Source organism: Abramis brama, assembly GCF_963993115.1.
Source record: "Abramis brama genome assembly, chromosome: 23".
NCBI classification, from domain to species: Eukaryota; Metazoa; Chordata; class Actinopteri; order Cypriniformes; family Leuciscidae; genus Abramis; species Abramis brama.
In genome coordinates, this window is record NC_139985.1 from 16898261 (window position 1) to 16918078 (window position 19818).

At 37.6% G+C, this 19818-nt stretch overlaps 1 protein-coding gene across 1 annotated transcript in view; it reads right to left on the reverse strand.

Moving 5' to 3' along the window:
* naaladl2 (N-acetylated alpha-linked acidic dipeptidase like 2) overlaps positions 1–19818 on the reverse strand; it is a 296732-nt gene that overhangs the window by 55718 nt on the left and 221196 nt on the right. Inside the window, exon 11 of the mRNA XM_084100591.1 lies at positions 9017–9112. Coding sequence (XP_083956717.1) covers positions 9017–9112 — 96 coding nt within the window. The remainder of the gene's footprint in view (positions 1–9016; positions 9113–19818) is intronic.

A 19818-nucleotide genomic window follows, 5' to 3' on the forward strand; every position in this document is an offset into this window, starting at 1 on the left:
GCTGATTCCCAGGGCAAGCGACGCATGGCAAGTTAATTTTGAAAGAATCTCTGGGTGGTATGAGTCCATCTCTCTAAGTAAGTTCTGCCTAAAACAGAGGCACATTTCTTACACGCACATCTGCAAACCCATTCCCATTAGTGAATGCTCTGTTGGGCATCATACTCAAAAGGTCTATTCTGGAAAACTTCACTGCAGACACTTGCAGTTTATCCACGGTGAGATGAAAAGTGAACTGTTAAAGCATCAAATGTTACCCATCATGCACTGCAAACATGTATGAGCATTTCAGAAGTATGTGGTGTGCATGTGGTAAGTCTAATTTTGCTGAATCATCCAATCAGGAACATAGTATAGTTTCCTCAGAGTATAGACTAAAGGTGATGATACACAGAGCAATGTTGCCATCAACGGGCAACCAGATGAGACACAAGGCCCACGACCGATCTAAATTATCCAGATAGAAATGTATTGCCCATTTTCAATGGGAAAGTGCCCAAGCAACAATCGCTCGGCAAGATTGCCCAGCAACATTGCTCAAAAAGTTGCCCTGTGTATCATCACCTTAAGGGATAGGGTCATACACACAAACACAAAACAGGGCAACGCATGACACTAAAATAATGGAATAAATGGACCAAAATTTTACCCTATACAAAAGTTTGGGGACGGTAAAATTTTAAGCCTCTTATTGTCACGGAGTCACTGATCCACTCAGCCATCAGCACCAGATCAGAAGCACTCGTTCTTCATCACCGGAATTCTTATCACCTGCACCTGTTTACCATATCAAGCCTGCACTCCCTCCAGTACACTGTCTGGTCTCGTCACATGTTACTCACCAGAGAGTTCCAGCATTCCCGTACCTGATCTTCATCTTCATCCTCATCTTCGTCTTCTTCAGTAGTCTGCAGCCATCGGATCCTCATAACTTCCCTGTGTCTTCGTTCCTCGATCTACATCATCCTCAACCTCACTTCCTTCATCTTCATTTGCGTTACAATCAGCCTACGTGTCATCTAGTAATACCATCCTTCACCTGTTGTGTTCTGTTTTGCTCCTGCTCTGTCAATATACTCTGTTTATTTTACATCCACCGTCTGTTCCCTTCTGTGTCGTGACACTTATGCTCACCACAGCTGCATTTATTTGATTAAAAAAATAGCAATATTGTGAAAGTATACATTTTTTTATTATATTTTATTATACTATTTGAATGTATTTTCAAATGTAATTTATTCCTGTGATGGAACTTACTGACCAAAAAAAAAATAATAGCAATAGTGTATATAATAAACTATTTTAATAAGATTAAACTATTTATTTACATGCAGAAACTTCTGGGAATGTCATTTATAGAATTGTGTGTTCCATTACACCATTTGTACTTTTTCAGCATTGTAATGTAACTTAAAGGTTAACCAATTATTAGGTTTATACTCCAGCATTTGCGCATTCTGTAAACAAATATATATAATAGAGTTTCTACAACTTGCATCGCCAGACTAGGCATTGTCTTGTTTATAACATAAAAAAGTAGGAAAAGGGGACCAAGGCAAACAATTCAAAGCACTACAATATTGCAAATGGAACACACATTCTAAAAGGAGGGCAAACTAACCTATTAAGGGAATGAGCGATCTTTAAAGCGGTACTCCAGGTAGTCAGCACAGAGGCTATGAGCCCTAGAGTGTTGGTATGCTGCATGTGGACCCTGTGAGGGTGATGGAGTGTACACATACCTGTGGCTCAAATGATCGATGCCAGGCTTTCGTGCCAGGCTGAGTGGAACTGACTCAAACACACCCTGTACTACTCGGCCCCTCTGTCCTCCCGTCAACCCAGCCCAGCTGTGGTTGTAAAGATGGGGTTGAAAAATGAGCAGAGGATGTGATAAGCTTTGTGGAACGAACTCCCAAGGCTCCTCAGCCTGCAGAAAAAGAGAGTTCGGCCCGGGCCCGAGGTCCTACGGGACCTGGAGGCGTAGAGAAGCGTGACACCGCAGATACAACAGCCCTGGCCTTACAGAGGGACCTGGGGATTTCAAGTGTGCTTGTACTGCAGCTGGAGACCATCAGACAGCACTGGTACCCAACTCTCACACCCCATCAATTCACGTCTGCCTCCACAGATTTAAGCTGGCATCAGGGGGCTACTTGAGTTTAGTTTTCGTATGAAATCTAGCTCAAACTAACGATGTCCGTAGCTGTTATTTCACTGGAACGCCAACTTGGTAAAGGCTGGCAGGTGACTGCAGGTCACGTGATATTAAGGAAACTCTCAAGAGGCATTAGGATTCATTAATATTGGCTTTAGAGTCACGCCGAGCTCATGGAAGGCAGGAAACGGCAACCCTTACGGCATCATTACAGGGCCAATGTGACTAAGAACTCAAACTGTTTGGAAAGTAGGGCATATTTATACAGGTACAAGATGTCCTCTAGGGGATTAGGTGACTGTGAGTGTGAAAGTTCTGCACGTCGGCAGAATAAATCTAATTTTTACTCTCTATAACATACATGACAGAATTATGAACAAAAATGAAACCTTCCTTTTGTATTCACCAAAGAGTAGCCTACTTCGTTGCATCAACAAATCACTAAACGCATTTACAAATGATCTTTTTAATGTACAGTTTGAGTTAAACTGTCAGAATCACATTGAATTAATCAACGAATCAATTAATCGACTCAAAATGCTACATGTTTTAAGGCATAAATCCTGAAGCGGGATAAAATCAAGAAAATGTGCATTTACACAGAGTGTTTAATGCTTCTCTGAAGCGGCATAAATGCATTTACACAGGAATTAAAATCGTGGGAAACGATGCTTTGAACATTACTATAACTACAGTTTTAATAAAGTGTTATAAAATAAAGTGTTTAATTTAAAAATAATGAAAAAATAAACTCAAAGCTCAAAATAAATAAAAATTCAGCATTTTTAAATTATTTCCTCTCTGTGCTATATCTCACGCTTTGTTGTTAGTCATAATTCTGTGGTACTGATAATTATTTTCTCATTTCTTACAATGACGTTTAGGGCGGCACAAGTTTGCGTTCATTTACACTGTACAGTATCAGAGTCGCCTTTGATTCAAGGGGCTGAGGTGTGTCAAACCGGCTTTTATGTGGCATTGCCTCTTTACACAGAATTTTGAGCAGAAACAGAGCCGCTTTAGAGCAGCCTTAACTAGGCTGTGTAAAGATGCCTTTATTAATGGAGTGCTTATTGCTTATTATTGCTTAGTGCTCATTAAATTCATGAAAAGCAGATTTCTTCTTGTTTTAAAGAAAAGTGGAAGTTAATGTGTAATAATTGTGTAGTAAAGAAACATCAAAGCTGTTTATTGAGCTTAACTTGTATTGAACGCGGAATTCTCCAATTCATTTACTGAAATATTCAGTTCTGTCATGAAACTCTAGATGCCGCAGGCTGATGGGTCCTTAACACAACCTGCTGACAATCATTAAGCATAGCGTCAGTTCTGGCAGGTCATGTTAGTCAAGCTTGCATCAGCTGACTCACAGCTGATACACGTCTACCTATAGGAATACGATGCCTATCACTGTATACATAAGCTCCTTCAATATTATCAGCAGCTATCGCGTTTCTCAGGAGCTAATTACCCTCCTCCATCCCCAGCTCCTCCTCTCGTCAATCAATATGGCATTCTGATTCCCCTTGAATCAGAATAAATTCTCGTATTATGTTGTACTTTAAAATCTTGAATTAATGATATCTGCAATATATTCATGTTGGTTCTGTTCTGTTTACCCTGAGGGGGGTTATTGCTAGGCTGCATGGATGCACAGGGAGTTCCTCTGAAACCCTCCACCTTCCCCAGCTCCACCTGTATAGATCTGCTACAGGTAATTTCATATATGCTATTTGTGCAACAGCAGCATGTCTTACATTAACACATCAGTGTGTATATGTATAGGCAATAGCAAGTCTCTGTACATGCTCTGAAGCAGCAGCAGCAATAATCAAAGGCTTCACAAATATCATCATCATCAGCATCAATAATCAACAGCAGCAGCAACATCATCATCATCATCATCATCATCATCATTCATCATCATCATCATCATCCACAGCAGCAGTAGCGTAGCAGATCTATTCAGCAAGACCAAATACATTAATTTGGGGTTCAGAATACACAATATTTTTGTCTGTTTACAATAATCACTGTGTCAGATTATGCGATTTTGACTCCTAAATTCTTGTCGTGTTGTGGACAAGAAATATGTCAGGCTACACATTGCTTCCCGCCCAAGCATCGTCCACACTAAATTGCTATTAACAAGTCAATAAACCAGTTGCGAAAAATACAACTTTTTGTCTTACCTAATTTTAGTAGCCGTCGTCTCCCTTCCTTGTACCTGACTGTGATGCATTACAAACCTCCGCCAAGAAATTTCTATCCATGTTATTCCTCTCCTGTTATTCCAAGCATGCTTAATTCACTCATTATTTCAGCTTCAAAAGTCCACTTGATGTCACGGTAACATGACAAATGCAACTTTGCAGATTTGCATTTCGACTCGAGTTAACTCGCATAATAACTTTGACTGTTTGCACTTTTGAACTATAATAACGATTGCTCGTTCAGTGCCATGGCCGCTGACGTTAGCATTATTTATTTGCTATCATCTCTGTGCTCTCTGCGCCGGGTCTGACCACCAAAACTTTAAGATTAAACAAGACGGTTCATTCATATTATTATAAAAATGGGAGAAAGTGTAAAGCGCGGCTTGGCGGAAAAAGTCCCGCCTTTTAAGTAAATTAGCCAATCGTCAATTGGTAAAGTCATTGTGTCACTGCAGAAGCTCTGGTTGCCATAAACATGACACGCTTGAGACTGCACATTCGCGTTAGCTGCCTGGAGCAACCTGAAGAGCTTTTTAACGCAATTTGTGTTTTTTTTTTTGTTTGTTTTTTTACACTTTTCTCATCCTAATTTTACAAGTTGCAAGTTACAAAAAACACACAAGCAGTGCTGACTGACTCTGATCATGGCCGGCTGTCCTGCGAGTCCGATCGACTCGGGTAAAATCGACACACAATTTTAAACAGACCCGGGACCCGAAGTAATAGATTGGGACCCGACCCGGACCCAGCTGACCATTTAAAATATGTTGCTCCGTGTAGACCTCTACTCACCAGGTTGCTGAAGCGCATCTGCTATCATTCGCCAGCATTTACAAATCTTTTTTCACTCTGCCGTGGTAGTCCCTTGAGGGAACATCATTAAGGCAGGAGTATTGTTGCCATAGCTCCATGAACCTTTCATCCATGGCATAATTCCACCTACTAGTCTCAGCCTCAGACATCACGCCCACGGACCAATAGCTGAACGACTGATGCATACGGCACACATAACTGGAAACACTTCAGGATTTTCAAAGTCGTCATCTGATTGGTTGAATTCTATTAGGATGTCTGGGAGACGTGTGTATTGTGTTCTTTAACGGTCCGCCTGGAAACAAACCGCCATGACGCCAAACCCCCTCTTGGAAGAAGAAAGCGTTGTGTTTACAACTGTTACAATGAGAGCTTACCAGGATCAACTAAACGCTGGATTTTCAAAAGTATGTGAATTGTTGCAGTAAACTTGCACAAATTTCTTGAATGAATAATTGATTAGATGCACACCGGTCTGTTATTGTAGGGACATCAACTTTACATTTTCACGCCCCTAAACATGAACTGTAATAGGTTGCGTTACATGTCAGTCAGATGGCCTCTGGGCGGTCCTTGGCCAATGAAAGCTGTGATGGAGTCCAGACCTCCTGCCGTCAGCCTGAAGGTCTGGCTAGACAAGACTAAACCAATACCATCGTCGCTCCATCGTTTTGCCATGTTTGAAAGCTGTGCTCCTATTGGTCAATGTCACAGATGTGACGAAACTCGTTGAGGAGGACTGAAAAAATTTAAATAAACATGCTAGTCTTTCTGTCATGACGTTGTGAAGCATCGCAGACATGGTGTTGGTTGTCGTCCGCTATATGACACATAATACGAGATAAAACTGTCATTTATGAATCACTACTACACTATACGTAAAACAGACTGTGCCAAAATCGGACTGATATCGTGTAATCTGATCACGGCATTACAGTGTCATATCCAGTCCCATGCTAAACTCTTGTCATGATAGAAATAACAAAGAACAATATTTTTTGAGAATTTCTTTAATCTAGGTGAATTTAATAAAGTTGCGTAAAATAAAATTTAATGTTTTGTGAACATAAATGAATTAACAAATAAACTAATTTAATATAATAATCTAAATAAACTTACATTACCAAATTTAGTTTGATTGTTAGTTGATGATAATGCATTAACACATGTAAAGTGAATGAAATTTCAACGAATTAACTTTATTGTACACTGTTCCCCCTTTTCTGACACCAGTATGTGAGAGTGTGTGTGTCTTTGAATGCTTTTCACAGCCTGAAATCTTACCCTCTCTATCTTGTTTTGTTATTCAGGGAAGTTTCCCAACCTTTCTGCCCATTGTTCAGAGAAATATGATTTTGACACTTCCAAATCGGCTTGCTGAATTCAAAACCACACTAAATATGTACAGCCGCATATAATGTTCCTGTATATACTCTTTTGAATGTGCAGTTGGAGGAGACAAGACAATGAACGGACACTTTGAGAGCCTTTCATCTATAGTAGCATGCGTTGTTGTACCACAACTCTTTGTGTCATTGCCAGTGTGTCTTCAAGCGGCCTGAATAATTCATGGTGCAGAACAATATCTCCTTGACTGTGATGAGGAACTTTAATGATGCTCATATTTCTTTCTGCCGTTAATGCTGTGGCCATAACTGGCAGAGAGAGAGAGAATTTTTTTAAAATAAAATCTCCAGCCTGTTTCATCTATATTTCATATCATTTTCACAGGGTTTGTTGTTGAATCTAAGCATGCATGCTTTTCCTCTACAGACTGCCGGGGTGGGGAACAGGCTGTCAGAAGCCATGCAATCAATGTCTGTGGATTGGAACATGAAATCAAAATACACTTTTCCAAAATGGAAATTTACTTTCTTCATACACATTCCTCATCTTAATGTAAATGATTGATCAGTACATAAAAAAGGCTGACTTCATTATCTTCACTTCCTCTTTCTGTGCAACAAATTACTTAGTTGCTTAGACAGCATGAGTTACTGGATAACATTAACCATTAGCCAAATAGTATTCAGTCTGGATTAATTCTAAAATCTTAATTCTTTTTTATGTATGATCCAATCAATTTCCAAAAAACAAAAACAAATTTACACCTAAATTCATCCCAAGTAACAGTTAGCAAATCGGAAGTCATGTTGACTAAGTACTTTCAAGGATTAGTGGTAGTTTAAAGGGTTAGTTCACCCAAAAATGAAAATTCTGTCAGTAATTACTCACCCTCATGTTGTTCCAACCGCGTAAGACCTTCGTTCATCTTCGGAACACAAATTAAGATATTTTTGATGAAATCTGAGTGCTGGATCACTCCTCCATAGGCTGCTAGGTGACCGAAACTTGCTGGCCCAGAAAAGTTATTAAAGAGATCGTTAATAGAGTCCAAGTGACTACAGTGGCTCAATCTTAAGTATATCAAGCGACGAAAATACTTTTTGTGCGCAAAAACAAACAAAAATAACGACTTTATTCCACTATTCATTTCCTTCTCTTTGGGCCTCTAGTTGGTTCACGTAGTGTTTTTGCGCAGCGCGTCTGTGTTACACGTCACCACATAGGCTCACAATTGGCCGACGCTGGTCATGTGTGTGATGCGTGTTGACGTGCAACACAGACGCGCAGCGCAAAAACACTACGAGGCCCAGAGAGAAGGAAATGAATAGTGGAATAAAGTCGTTATTTTTGTTTGTTTTTGCGCACAAAAAGTATTCTCGTCGCTTGATATACTTAAGATTGAGCCACTGTAGTCACTTGGACTATATTAACGATCTCTTTAATAACTTTTCTGGGCCAGCAAGTTTCAGTCACCTAGCAGCCTATGGAATAGTGATCCAGCTCTCAGATTTCATCAAAAATATCTTAATTTATGTTCAGAAGATGAACGAAGGTCTTACGCGGTTGGAACAACATGAGGGTGAGTAATTACTGACAGAATTTTCATTTTTGAGTGAACTAACCCTTTAAGAAGTGGCTTTTGAGAGTAACATTGCAAACACCAAAATAAATAAAATCCCATTTTCTTTTGAGGCACATTTTTCTATAGAGTCACATTTTACTATCGATAAGTGACATCTTTCTTTACATTATTTTAAAGGCACACTATGCAGTTTCCGTTTTTCTCAAACAGCGACCCCTAGAGTCGCTGTGGAGTACTTGTATTTAACGTTACTGTCGTAAGTACCACTCACGCAGAGCCGTCTCTGCACTCTTCCGACCGCACTTTCTTCGTTTTCTTCGTCGACTCTGCCATGATTCACGTCTGAAATGCGTGCTAGTGTCTTCCATAGAGGCTGCTTCATATGTTGTTGATGTATGTGACGTCGTGCCGTAAAGCAAGTCGTGATTCTCGTGAGATTTGTAGGGGGGCGCAACCTCTCAAACCTGCATTGCTGGTTTGCCATGTTTGAAAGCTGTGCCCCCCCCCTATCCCCCATCCCCCATCCCCCATCCCCCACCCCCCCTCCCCCCATCCCATCTTAAAGGAATTAAAGCAGAGACTAAGAAAAAGGTTTGTTTATCGCATACACTTGAAATATGCAAAAATAGATTTAGCATAAACAAGCTGCCAATAACCAGAAAATATGACTTTTGAAGTTATTTGTTTTGCTTCCTCACTGCATTTGTCTCTTGAGTTATGATTTGTGTAGCTGTGCAATTAGCACTTGAAAGTTAAAGCAAGAAAGACTTCCACTCAAAACAAAATCCTAATGACAGTTATAGGCATTCACCACTGCAGTACCTGATAAACCAGCCAGCCAACAACAAACGAAATAATCACTAATGCACTTTTGTAGAAAAAGGAGGAGGATAATCTTACCTTGGCAATATTCTCATGGAGTTTGAAGGCTGGATCCAAGGTCTCTCTTAATGAAGACTCAGGAGGGAAAAAGGCCTCAGAGAGAAAACATGCTCTCTAGGTTTAAAAAAAAAGGAGACAAAAAACATGAAGAATAAAAATTAAAACATACACCCATACAAGGTTGTCAAAATAGGTAGGCTTAACTGTCATAATACACATCTGAAATAGAAGTACAGTAGATACTTGAAAATGTCTATTAAAGTCACGTTTTCTGTCTAACACGGATGATTGTAAAACACACAGCATCCTGGATGTTTGAAGGTCACAGAAACCGTTTAGCACAAACAATAGAAGCTTCCAAATATCACTGATCATTTGATGGCTGGATGACAATTGGCTGATGATTTTATTCAATGTGTAATGATTGAAAGTTTTCCGGTAATTTTTGACCATTTTAAGGCGAGACACGGCAGGCAAAAACATCGAGATTTTTGGATATTTGTCTTCAATAACATGTCTTCTTTCAGACTTGTGGTGAAAAAAAGTCCGAAATACACATTTAGGTCTTTATTTTATTACATTTTGTCTGTTCGCGTCTGTAGATTTCTCATAAATTCAACAAAAGTTGGCGTTCTTAATCAACATGCTGCTCCGCGATCGCTGTCTTCTTCCTGTCGCACGCACCGCTGGAAAGCTCTCTCTCTCCTGTACAATGCTGTCGGATCCAAATATGCTCATTTCCTTTTTATTAGCAACCAATCGTAAAAAGTAAAAGGGCTGAATGCGCAATCTCATTGGCTGATGATAAATCTATAAAACACGTTTTCTCAAAATGACTTTTCTCTCATACTCCAAGTCCGAAATCTCCACTTCAGTAGCACCTATATACACCAAACTTTCCAGTCTTGTACCTAGTTATATTATGAAGACATTTACAGAGGTATTTGTAAATATATTATTCCTAGCCTGATTTATATAACATTTTATTCCAAAAAACATGGTGAAAATCTTTTTTTTTAAGGCTATTGACATATATTCTGATTTACAGGATAACAGAAGTAGATATCCATAAATCCCTCTGTAATTTTTTTCCCATCTAATATGTGAACACAATGAAAAAATAATTTTTAACCTGGCTTTATCCAATACTCAGATTTCGTTTTTTAAAATATATGCAAAATAGCGCATATTTAATTAGATATTGTCTAATTTGCATATTTAAACATTAAATTACAGAAAACTTGTAATAATTTTTTTTCTCATCTTAATGTAGTTAATCAACTGGGAAAGTTTCATGGTGATATCTGCTAGTTAAATTTTTTTACCCTATTCACCTGTAGTGTCTCGCCTTAATTTTTTATAGAAATTATTTGTTTGTTTGTTTGTTTGTTTGTTTGTTTAAATCTGACAAAAAAAAAAATCATTTGATGAGTCTAAGTGGTCATACAAAAAAAATCACACTTCAGCTGTTCGCACTTCGCAGTCAAAATTGACCGGCCATAGGAAACGAATGAAAAAGTCTGTGCTTCATTTGGAGAAACAAGTCAGGAAGAACTAGCTTTGTGTTTCATGTTTATTGTTGTTATTGTTTACCCTTTGCTTAATTAGTGTAAAGTCACATAGGATGCTGTGAGCCGCTGTATCCCTGTAGGTAAAGAAAAATACAAGGATAAAGCAGCCCTGGGTAAGTGAAAAAATGACACTCAAATATGAATAAAATAAGATATATTCTAATTAAGTTAGGAAAAAAACACTTTGAGCTGTGGGGGAAAAAAAAGATGCCAGCAGATTAAGTCATAAAATTAAGAAATAGGCAGGCAAAACACTAAATCCCAAGGATATCATTGACTGTTTAAGACTGTTTGAATCCAAGCTCTATACTCAGCCTGCAGAAATGTCTTCCTTCAATCAGCTTCCCCTTTCAAATATAAGTAAAGCTGATCAGGAAGCACTGAAATCTGAAATGACTATTCAAGAGATACCTGTTGCAATCATAGGCTTTCCTACTGGGAAGGCCCTTGGGCCAGATGGCTCTGGGATTGAATTTTATTTTTTAAAAATATGCCAGAATATCGCACCTCTTACGCTAAAGATCTGACAGACAGCAAAAGCCTTTATCTACACACTCTGTAAATATTTTCTTACTTTTAAAGACGGTCAAAGATTAAACGTATTGCTCTTTGAAAACTTAAAATAGGCATGATCTCTAAAACTCGTCAGGAGTTTTGCACTCAGATCAAACAGGCTTTGCTCCCAACACAGCCTTTATGTTAATAAACATTTTTTTAAAAGAATGAATATTCAATTCATTTATTAAAATTGTATTGAACTGAAAAAATTAACAGCCATTAGCAACATGATCCAGTTTATTTTTTATTTTATTTTTTTATGCAGAAATCTGATGGGATTCTATGGATAAAAATAACTACTAAATGGAGAAATTCCAATAGGGTCCTCACACCATCGGTGCTCGAGCCCCAACTAGCTCCAGCTTTTAGTTAGTCACTTGGGTAACAAATTAGCCATTTTGTTTTATACACTGACACTTCCAAAAAAATTGCAACAAAACAAAACAAAATAAACACACACACACACACACACACACACACACACACACACACACACACACACACACACACACACACACACACACACACACACACACACACACACACACACACACACACACACACACACACACACACAAAATAAGGTTGGTGCACCTATCATTTTGAGGTAATTCCATAGGCGCTACATCGCTAACTTAATGGGTTCTATTGTCATGTCGCATCGCGCCACTCGCGTCCGGTGTAGATGTTGTAATGGGGACCAAAAAATGTCACCACAAGGACAAGGAATTCGGATATTGCCATTTTTGTGGCGACATATTGTTTGAGGTTCAGGGTTTACAAAATGAGAAACGCATGCAAGCCAAAAGTGAGAATGTCATGAGGCATCGTCAACTTGATAGCCGCTGTTTGTGTCTTTCTCTTTGTAGTGGATGCACAGAGAGGCACAACAAAGACTGATTTGTGTTGAAGATTAGAGCCATTACACCCAGAGCCTGCCTTCCCACACTGCTTTTCACCTCACTTGAGAGCGGATCCTGCTGTTTTCAAGCACGGTATAGCCTCGCTAGGGGTTATTACATCGGAGATTGTGTGGCAACATCTCCAGTAAGTTGGTTTGAGGTGAGCTTGCACAAGATAAATGCGAATGCAGATCATTTTCGTCTGTATCCCACCACTCTTCACCAGCCTAAAGAACAGAAGTCACGCACACAAAGTGGGTCCTCTAATACGGGTGTTCGGTTACAAGGCGGCAAGCTGGGCTTTTCATGTAGCCATTTGAATAGAACCCAGCAATTTTGCTCAGATATCTGACAGAAGGCTGTCACATATCAAATAGATAAACACATGGCTCTCAGGATAATAACCTAACTTCCAGACCATGGCTACATGTGAATGGGGCTGTGCTTGGGTTACTCAGGAGTGATATCTCAGGCAGGTGAATTGGTTTCTCTTGACTGAGCGAGCAGGACACCTCTAGGCTCACTTCGGGAAGAGTCTACAGGTTTAAATGTGATCTGACAGTCAAACCCCAACCAGCTGAAGCTACCATAAGCCAGGGAAACGCTTCCCGTTTATTCTACACACACAAAACGACCTTGTTACAAGTGGAGTGGCCAGTCCACAGGCAATTCTGCAACAAGCAATTAAAATTCAACAGCCTCATATTACTGTTTAGAGACCCAATAAAACGTAATTTGCTATACAAAACGCTTTTCTCACAAATAAGATAATAAAAATTCCTGGATATCTTTATTCAGTCATTAAACCCAAACAGCAGTAAATATGTAAACGGGGTCTATTTTAATCTGTGGTAAAACACCCAAACTTTACTTTAAATTAGGTTAGTTTGTGCTGGAAGTCGTTCAGGTTCTTAAATTAAATCGTACTGCTTTCAAACAAACAAACAAATAACAGATGAGCAAGAGTTGTGCAGTAGTTTTGAGTAAAGAGTAGAGTAAAGCAGTATTTTTGTCTGGTTTTCCATTTAAAATGCCTAAAAAATAAAAACCTTGAAACTTGATACATTTTGATACACCAGCATTGCATAAGATATGAACACTTTTTCTATTTTTTTTATTTTTAAGAATGTGTCTTTAACACAAGTGTGTTTTGTGTTACTGTGCTGGGAAATTTTAAGTATAAACAAGTTAATAAACAAGTTAATAATTGAAAACATTTGACAAAATACAATCATTTTTAAGATACAATTTATGAAGTCTTCAGTCTTATGCAGTGTTGCTTCAGTTAATTCATGTATATTATATATTTTTTTTTTAATGAAAAATAAATAAACAAATGAATCTGAATAGTAGTGTTTTTGTTTTTTGTTTCTGTTTAAATTCAGTTAGATCACATTCCACCATTTTATCCACAATTTACACACACACACACACACACACACACACACACACACACACACACACACACACACACACACACACACACACACACACGATTAATTTTAATTTTATAATATAATTTTAAAAATACTTTTATTCAGCAAGAATGTAAAAAAACACAAAAGTAATGGTAAGGACATTTATAATATAATGTTTCTATGTCAAAAAAATGGTGTTATGAACTTTCTATTCATCAAAGAATCCACAAAAAAATGGTTTCTACAGAAACATTAAGCATCACAACTGTTTTCAACATTGATAATACCAATAAATATTTCTTGAGCACCAATTCAGTATATTAGAATAAACTGTTTAAAGAGATAGTTTACATGGTAGCCATTGACTGCCACAGTTTGTTTTTCTTTTTTTTCTTGTCTTTCTACAATGGAAGTCAATGGCTACCGTCAGCTGTCTGCTTACCAACATTCTTCAAAATATCTTCTTTTGTGTTCAACATAAGAAAGAAACTCATACAGTTTTGGAACAACTTAAGGGTGATTAAGTCATGACAAAATGTTTCTTTTTGTTTAAACTATCCCTTTAAATTCTAATAATATTTCAATATATTACAGTTTTTACTTTTACTATATTTCTGTTTAAATCAACATGGACACGGTGAGCTTCTTTTAAGCGTTCTTGCAGACCTCAAATTTTCGAATGCTAGTGTACATTTATTTGTAATGTAATGTATTAAATGTAATCCAGAATTTACAAATAAACAATTTAACTTATTGTGGGGATGTGACAACAACCAAAACGTTGTGTGTGTGTGTGTGTGTGTGTGTGTGTGTGTGTGTAAGACAGAAACATATAGAAAGAGGACTAGTTTGGCAGAAAGCTGGAGCAGAAAGAAATAATCACAGTCTCACTGTCATGGCAAGCGGGACACACGCTGTTTATGTAAGCTGGAAAATGAGGCTTTGAATGCAGTAATCAGCGTGTGGCTGGATATCTGCCTGCTCTGAAAAGCCCGGCCCTGACGTGCGGGACAGTCTCTCCAAATGGGTTCGGAGCTATTTAGTGTGCCATCATCTCCCAGTAACCAGAACTAATGGTTCATTGTTGGCAAGGAGCAATATGAATATTCATTGACAATGAGCGAGCGATAATAAGACACAGTAAAATGCAGCGACAGGCTGAGGAGGATCTCAGCTGCGGATTCGCACATCTATCACTGACTTAACCAGCCGTGTACCTCTGAGGAAGCTCAGGTGATGGAAGGATTTCACTGTAGAGGACACACTGGAAACGCCAGTTATTGTACAGCTAATTCCCATATAATCATGCAGAAATACATTCAGTAAAAAAAATATATATATATATATAAAAAGAAAGAGCGAATGAATCGACCGAACGATGTGTGAATGAAAGGACTGCTGTCAGCGAAAATACAACCGCAACCTAAACCAAAAAAAGTCAGTCAAATCATTGCAGGCAAACAAAGTGTTCACTACTGCTCACTTTTTAGCAGCAATGAAGGATAAATGGAGGATCTGGCAACGCTGCGAGGGAAGGATAACTGATGAAACGTACCTATTTGATGAGGAAAAGCAATTAAACCAACAAATAATATTTGAACATTTGCTAGTTTAGAATTACGCAGAATAAATTCTGAATTACTTATTAGCTTTATAAACAGACACTTTTAATAGAGGATTCTTAATGCTTTTCAACAATGTTTAACTTTGCAATACAGATGTTTGGTTCTTTCATCTAAACGCTGCAGCAATTATATTAGCCTCTCATAAATACTAATTAATCATAATTAATTAAAAGCCTGTTAGCTCAATCACACTCAGGAGTTGTGAACGTGGGTGTGAAGAATTTTGAAATAAATCAGCTCTCTTTGATTTTGCTCGTCTTCATGGAAGACGTGCTGCGTTTGTGCTTTTTTAACCTAGAGATAAAACAGGAAATTGACAAAGGAATTGAAATCATTAACTGATCTGACCGCAGGACGCCATCAAAGAGGACTATTAACTGTTTATTATCTGATCAATAGAAGTGAAAGTGTAGCATTTCAAATGATTTTCTATTGGAACAGATGAAATAAGCCGGAGTAGGACTTTTGATTCTGATAAATGGTGATAATGTTTCAAAGTGCTACACACAATACTTTACATGAACAAGCTGCTAAATCAATGTTATCTCACTATTATTTGAATGTAAATTGTGGTTAAAATATATTTTACAAAACATTCAATATCAAAACAACATGTACACAAGTAAAATAATCATTTGAGGTTCAGACTGTTGTATTTATAGGTTTATTTTATTGCATTAGGATTAATTAAATTGCTTTTTTAAATTAAATTATTAAAAATGTACATTAAGTTCAGTTAATATTATTCTGTTCTGTGTGAATTCTAAAGACTGGTTGGAACAATTGTGACAAAACATGAGTAAAACACACATCAATATTACACTGCAACATCAATATGTATCATTTATATTTTGAGCTGTGATGATTATTCAATAGATCCACTAAAGACTGTAAATGTTTGTTTTTGTAAGTCATGTCAGTGTTTTTTTTTGTTCCCAGAATTTTATTAGGCGATATTAGTTTTAGTAATTTTGCTGTGAAATTAAATATCTTCATATATTTTTTAATAATTTGAATTTTAGTTATAGTTTTAATACATAAAGTTAAAGGCCCACTGAAGTGCCTTGGAACGCGCAGCTTTGTGTGATGCGTTGATGTAATTTCCACTGAAACAGGAACCTAAGGCGGGACATATTGAATGGCTCCTCCCCCTTTTCAAATAGCCAATTGCATTTAGTTGACCTTACAGACTGTCTGCAAGTTGTACTGACAGCACCATGGAAGTGAATCCGAGCGCTATTGATATGTTGGATTCAATAGTAGAGGTGTGAATAAATTCTAGCCATTTCATTCTTAACCAACGTACAGTTGGAAAACGGAATAAAACTTTTGAGCAACCGAACACACATCTCCAACCCATATTGCTCTGTGACGTGTCAACGGTCGCTTTGGCCAGCTGGTATTAATAGCATATAGGGCGGGACGCTTTAGATTCTAGAGAGCATTTGATTGGACAGAAGATGTGATGAGATGGTGAAGTCTACGGTGATGTCATAAAAATCCGTGATCCATTTTAGCGGAAGTGAGAGACTGTAAGTTTTGAATGCAAATTTTGTCATTGTTTTAAAGGAGCCGTATGTAAGATTGTGGCCAAAACTGGTACTGCAATCACTTTCAAATTACTGTAGAGCGGTGTATCCCCTCCCCCTCCCCCCTGACTCGAGGTTGCCAGATAGGCTGCAGGATCCAGCACGAACGTTTGTAGCTGCAGCTGTGGTAACTAGAGCAGAGCTGGCAACCCGGATGCCGAAACACTACTGACTTCGTGATTGGTAGATAGGTGGAGGGTGGCGCTTCAGGCCAAAACACAAGATGACAACATCAACATCAGTTGAGGGCTGCAACTTCACTTTTTAAATGACAATATCCTGGCCGGACTACTGTTGTCAGTGATATAAGTATTTGAAATGAACATGATTTCTTAATGTCTAGTGACATATCAGGGCCATTTTATGATTAATTGAAATACATTTCTTACATACAGCTCCTTTAAAACACACCAGATTATTCATAACCTTAAGGCTAACATATTCATACTAAAAGCTAAAAAACTTACATTTTAATTAGGGGGCCTTTAAACTAAATTAAAAAGAGAAATGTGACCTTGGTGACTAGCTGAATTTTTTTAATTTTATTTCAGATAACACATACTATTTCACGTAACATTTTTTATGGTTTTACTTTTTGGTCTAGAGTTCATTATTTAATTATTGAATATTTATTATCAGTCACCTGTGTTAGAATCTTATTTTAGATCAGTCTTCATAGGATTCGTAAGGTGCTGTTTGTCATGATCTCCACATCATTTTCTACAAAAGTCGACAACACAATAAATCCTAAAACTTAAAGACTTAAAGTAGTTTTCTCTTTTCTTTTCCCTTTCTTGGTTTGGAAGAATCAAAAGCCTTTTCTAAGAACAATTTACAAACTGCTGAAATTATGAATGAGTGGAATGAGCTTGATCGAGCTGAATTAGTTCTGCCTGTGAATGACAGACACATCCAAACTTGTCCCAGACAAATGAGATAGAGGATACAACTTTATCGTTGCAGACAGTATAGTGACTCTGAACATGTGGCTAATTTCATTGCCAGCCAACTCGAGGGACCAGGACATCTGCATGGTCACAAAATTATGTTTGACAGATGCTGGTTAAGTGATTTGCAGCTGTGTCTATTCAAATGTACAGAAATGAATGAACAAGTTGATCCTAGCTACATTAGATATAAGGCAGAGTTAACCTTTAGGGAGATGAACACCCATTAATGTACAAATGAGATTTCCTCTTGGGACACTGAAATGCCAAAACTATTAGCATCCAGCTAAGAGCAGTTTTCCTCATCAGAAGTCTTGGCTCTAGCTGAAACTAATGCAACATCTGTCTTTCTCAGTTTACAGCACCTGACAAGCACACCAACAGGCTAACACATCTGCATATGTGATCGCAATACATTCTAACTAATAGGTTTACATTCAGATAAGCATCAGGTTCAATGTACAAAGAAGTTCTCACTTTTCAGGTACCATACCAAATGACAAAAGATTTAACATTCAACAAGAACTTTTAACATTCAATTTGACTTGAAATATTCAACATACTCATTTGCCAACACAGTTTTGTATGGACTTTATTTTCTCTTAGCTATAACAGAATGATTCCTCTCAAACTAGCCTCTCAAACATCAGTGTCCCCCTTTGTATGCGTGCCAGCAGATCACTGTCATCATTTCAGCGAAATGGTCACAATTTAGAAAAGGGAGAAAATGAATGAAAAGCACTTTCAAATGAGAAAAATTGTGGTATTACTGAAAGGATTGCACTGACAGACTGAGTACTCATCCATAAAGACAGGACCTTAGTGGAAAATGAGGACAGGCCGTACAAAAAAATAAATAAATCCCCAGACACCTATGTTGAAAGACACAGTGTATCTCGTCACTATATCCAGATAACTGTTTTTACAAATAACGTTTATATACACTACCATTCAAAAGTTTGGGGTTGTTAAGGTTGTTTACATATTTATAAGGCTGCATTTATTTGACCAAAACACATTGAAAACTGTAATATTGTGAAATATTATTTCAATTTAAAATAACTGTTTTCTGTTTAAATATATTTTAAAACAGAATTTATTCCTCTAATGGCAAAGCTGAATTTTCAGCACCATTACTCCAGTCTTCAGTGTCACATGATTCTTCAGAAATCATTCCAATATGCTGATTTGCTGCTAAAGAAACATTTCTTATCTATGTTGAAACCAGTTGCACTGCTTAATATTTTTCTGGAAACCATTCCTATTTTTTTATATATATTTTTTGGATTATTTGATGAATACGAAGTAAAAAAAAAAAAAAACAGTAATAGCAATATTTTGTAACATTATAAATGTCTTAACTGTTACTTTTGATCAAATATATTACCCTATACCTTTGCTGTCATCTTTCTCAATATTTAAAAACACTATTAAGTTACAAATTAAACAATGAATGTTAAACATTCAATTAGTTGCCAAAATAAATTAACTGCAATAATTCTGTCATACTTTAACAAAAAAAAGCTTTCTTTTTAATCCCTATGCGCAACACTGTAAATGTAATCTTTAGCAAATCTTAAATCTCAATTTTTCATACTGTACATTATAATGTTGTATTGCCTACATTCACTTGAAGTATTTAAAACAATGTTTTATTTTTATTTAATTAAGTGTCTTGGAAAAAGCTCTGGTGTTAATTAATGTCTCCTAACTTGTAATCTCTTCAACCCCCACAAAACTATTTTTAGGCTATTTTTAATAAATTGTTCATTGCATGTGACTTGATCTTAGAGCCTAGATACTACTGGTAGATGTCATGTTGATGAGACCTTACTATATGCATGTGCATGTGCATGTTACACCCAATATTTTTGTTCCAGACAGTCACAGCCAACGGCAGAAACCAGATGGTAGGCTTGTGTAGGCTAAGGCAAGCCTAGCGTAGCTGTCAGTTGTGAGCAGAGTTATCTAGCAAAGGGAACTGCCATATGATTTCGAAGCGTAGAGACCCTACGGATCTACCACATCCAGCTGCCGCTGTTTCACACTGCTAATTAGATTAGTTGTGCAGACACTAATACACCACCTCGGGCCAAAAAACTTGAACATGCTGCCTGTTCACAGCCAACAAACCTCTGACTTTCCAGGACAAGAGTCGGATGGTAACTCTGGGAGGGGAAGGCTCCCAGCAAATAACTGGTGACAGATTT